The sequence below is a fragment of the Acanthopagrus latus genome, chromosome 23 (genome assembly GCF_904848185.1).
Source record: "Acanthopagrus latus isolate v.2019 chromosome 23, fAcaLat1.1, whole genome shotgun sequence".
Lineage (NCBI taxonomy): Eukaryota > Metazoa > Chordata > Actinopteri > Spariformes > Sparidae > Acanthopagrus > Acanthopagrus latus.
The window spans coordinates 5,749,042-5,753,166 of record NC_051061.1 but is presented as its reverse complement, the minus strand read 5'-3'; the positions used below and the strand labels follow the sequence as shown (position 1 = coordinate 5,753,166).

The 4,125-nt window shown below is 43.4% G+C and overlaps 1 protein-coding gene across 1 annotated transcript; it reads right to left on the bottom strand.

Moving 5' to 3' along the window:
- Nucleotides 1-458: 458 nt before the first annotated feature.
- On the bottom strand, nucleotides 459-3,825 carry kpna2 (karyopherin alpha 2 (RAG cohort 1, importin alpha 1)). Its single transcript, XM_037089292.1, has 11 exons — nucleotides 3,680-3,825; nucleotides 3,320-3,434; nucleotides 3,078-3,218; nucleotides 2,735-2,823; nucleotides 2,380-2,648; nucleotides 2,182-2,276; nucleotides 1,740-2,003; nucleotides 1,345-1,578; nucleotides 1,053-1,235; nucleotides 797-946; nucleotides 459-705 (listed from the first exon to the last, which is right to left on the bottom strand). The coding sequence occupies exons 2-11, from the start codon at nucleotides 3,374-3,376 to the stop codon at nucleotides 616-618; spliced, it is 1,572 nt and encodes a 523-aa protein (XP_036945187.1). The 5' UTR covers nucleotides 3,377-3,434; nucleotides 3,680-3,825; the 3' UTR covers nucleotides 459-615.
- Nucleotides 3,826-4,125: the final 300 nt, after the last annotated feature.

Sequence of the window (4,125 nt, the reverse complement as noted above, 5' to 3'; positions counted from 1 at the left end):
TTTAAAATGGGAGACAAAAATACTTTAAATCTTAAAAGTGCCTCTTTCATCGTAATTATGCATTTACATGAAGGTTTGACTCATATACATTGTTTGCCTTGTTTGCATTTTGGTGAGAGTTTCACTTTAAGCCACGATATGCTACATATGAAGCTACAACCAGCAGAACCTGTGCTGGAACATACATTTCATCAATGCAGAAAAGTTGCTTTATTTTCTAACCCTGGTTGTTTCAGGCATTACTATAAATATGAGAAATCTTAAGTAAATCAAACAAAGAAGTGTAACATCACAGAATCTACCACCACCATACTTGCTGTTAAAAAATACAAAACGCAAGAACAAATCCAAGCTAAGTTAGCATTCATTATGTGCTACTGTAATTCAATTATAACTGTAAATGCACTATGACCATGAGCAATGCTGTGAGTATACATAAATTGATGCTGAAAAGAACACAAAGCATGAATAACGACTTTATTTACAATGTTTACTTTATGTTAAAACAGTATGTACAATACATACAAAGAACAGAACTCACAATCACATGAACAAAGGACAAACAGCAGTTATGAGGGTACAGTATAGTTGAGAGGAAAGGCATTAGAAAGTTCTCTAGAAATTGAAAGAGCTCTGGTGGTCGCTGACTTGGAACGCAAAACCATCATCGGTCGCCTCTGGGGCCACACACTGCACCTCCTCATCCTTTAAAAAGCGAAGAAAATGAATAGTTAGACCTTGCATGCACATAAAAAGTCAACTCTAACTCAGTTAAAACATCTTAAAAGACACTTACTTCTTCAGAGAAGTATTTCTCAATCAGGTTGAGTGCTGCTTTGTAGACCAGCTCGTTCTCATGAGCCTGCAGAGCCTCGATCTTGTCCAGTCCACCGCATTCTTCAACCATCAGACTCAGCTTGTCTGCCTCTCCGATTTTATCCCCAGCCTGATGAGAAAACACATCATCATTTCAAAGCCATCTTGCCACCTGCAACTGGTAAACCACTGGAGTGAAAACACACATTTCCATTTTTCCACGACAAATCACTCACCATAAAGATGTTGGTAATGGCGTCCAAGATGACGAGGACGGTTTTGCTGTCTTTCGAGGAGAGCAGATTCAGAAGAGGCTCAAGAACATTGGCTTGAACAAGGTAAACCACCTGCTGAATAGTGCCCCCGCTGGTGAAGTTTGTTACAGCCCAGACAGCTTCCTTCTGAGTTTTGTAGTCACCCTGCAGAGAGATGACCAAGAAAAGTTAAATATATCAAATGCACGGCTCCCATTTTTGACTTCAGACCGTCATGTACTTGTAAAATTGAAATAAAACAAAAAACACACACCCGCACAAGCATATCGACCATGTAATGAACAAGGCCTGCGTTGATAACCTCCTGGATTTGCGTGTCCTTCCCTGCAGTGATGTTGGACAGAGTCCAGGCCGCCTCTTTCTGGATGTTGGCTTTTTTGTGGCGCAGCAGCTGGGGGAACATGTTCAAGGCCCCGGCATTCAGCACTGCCTGAGTCTGCTCATCTGTACCAGTCACAATGTTGCCGATGGCACGCAGCGCAGGGGTCTGAATACAGGGTGAGAGGGGTCATTATAACCTGAGAGAACCAAGGGAGCTACCTCAGGTTGATGATGCAGTGTACCAGACAACATGAACTAACCATCATCCTCTTCATGGACATGTTAGACTACTTAAAAAAAGACTAACAAGTGAGTCTTTATACGTACAACGATAGGCAGCTCATCATAGCCCAGAAGCTTCACCAGGCGACTGATTACGCCAGTCTGGACGACCACCTCGATGCGGTCATTGGCGCCGTCTGTCAAGTAAGAAATAGCCCAACAGGTGTCAGCCAACACCTCAGGGTCTTCATAGTGCAGCAGACGAATCAGAGTGGGCAAGATCTGTTGGACGGTAGCCATGGGAGGAGAGGGGTTCTTGTTGCGGCAGAGGTTTGACAGTGTCCAGGTAACATTTCTGAGGTAACTGGTCTGCAAAGAAATAAAGTAGAGGAGAAGAGCAGGCTTTAGTTTCATGTGGAGCAGCACTTTGTGTTAGGGCACCCCCTGGTGGACAATAAGAATGAATTTGATCATGTCAAAAATTTGCTTTCACACATGGCATACTACAATGAAAAATAAATAAATAAAAATAAATATATACACTTACATTAAATACAGACAGATCAGGGACTGCCAGCAGACTGAGTAGAGGGGCCACAGCTCCATGCTTGATGACCCTGTCTCTAAGAGCTGACCCATCACCTAAATAGCAAAACGGCAATTAATAAATGAATAAAAAACTAAAACACAAGATTTCTTCCTAATCAAATAGTCATACAGAAGAGTGTTATATTCTATCAGTTACCAGCAATGTTTCCAAGGGCCCAGACTGCCTGCTCGCTGATGTGCTGGTGGGGGGATGTGACCAGGGCGATGAAGGCAGGAATGGCCCCACCCTCAACAACAGCAGCCGTCTGATCAGCCGTCCCAGAGGCAATGTTGGTCAGAGCCCAGGAGGCCTCAAACTGGATCGGAGGACAGTCGATCAGCCCCAGGAAGGCGACGAACTTGGGGATCAGGCCGGCACTGATCATCTGGTCAATGGGTGGGTGCTTGTCACAAGACAGCAGCTTCCTGTGTCCAGTGCAGTAAAAGTTAGTCCCCGTGGCAGTAACTGGTCATTTTGATTGTGCAGTAAAGCTTATATGTCTGGCAATTACCGTGCAGCCTGTGTAGCCTGGAGCTGGGACTCTGCATTACCGCTGTTCACTCCTGTGAGGATCTCTTCAACTGTCCACTGTCGTGCAGCCTGCCAATTATCACACAGAAGTTGGGGGGGGGGAAAACGTGAATTCAGTAACATGCACAGTCACAAAGATCACCACAGAGCTGAATCCTTATGACAGGTCTCAACAACACACTAATACAGTGGATTACTGAAGTATATTCCCACATGTGTTCACCCCCTGGATATAAAGAGTAGAAAATTTAATTCATGCAAAACCACATGGAACACGAGAGTAAACATTTCCTCCTTTTAAATACTGGATTTAAAAGGCTCACCAGGCAGTTTTGGCTTCTTTCCTGGAGAGGAGAAGTGGCCTCATCAGGAAATGCAGACACATTTCTCCTTTTGAAAATCTGATCATCTTTCTTCGCCTTGCGGAGCTCGACGTTCACCTCCACCCTCCTGCGTCGGAGTTCCTGTATAAATTTAAAACGAACACAGGTCACACATTTGTAACTACGACTCGTATTTACGATACAGATGTGACACTAAACGCAACATTGACGAGTATACTTACATTGGCGTCTTTGCCTTTGTTCTTGAACTTGTTCAGACGTGCGACGTTCTCAGACATTTTTTTCCAAGTGAGTGGAAGCTCGGAAGCAGTTAAAAATCAGGTTGTGGTTTTATTCCTGATCAGAAAATGATATGAATTAAAAAAAAATAAAAAATAAAAATCAGTCGGCAATACTTTGGACTGCCTCGTGATAGCAAGACGAATGACACATTTGAAGGCCGCCGATTGGACGTTAAAATGTCAGTTAGCTCAAGTTGTGAATACAGTCAGCACCAAACAGAAAATATGCAAAGTATCATTTTCAAAAATAAAATGACATTACCTTTAATAAAAGTACATAAATAGTTAACACGGTCTTACCTCGCTGTCGTTCACAGTTTGTGGTGTACAGAGTGTGCCGCACAGACCTTTAAATTCCTGCAACAAAGCGTCCTGATTGGGCTGTTCGAGCAAAAGCATCCAGCCGCCGCCGTTCATTGGCCTGTTTAAAAAAAATCACCGCGGACACGGGAAATGTCGTCACTGCACAGTAACATCGCGAGATCTCGGCGCGGGAGCATGTTGCATCTGACTTTGGGTCAGTTGTCCGCCGTCTTTGTGTTTTTTTTAGCGGACGTTTGGAGAGATGAACTGTTCCCAGATCGATGCATTTCGGCTCTGGTATCACGTTACCACAACAGGGAAATAATTAACAAAGATCGTGTAACTTATGACAGTGAACTATTACGCCTGTTTTGACTGCTGACCCTGCAAAATAGTCTTTAGGTTTCTATTTAATTGCTTAAGGGAATAAAAGTATCTTTTTG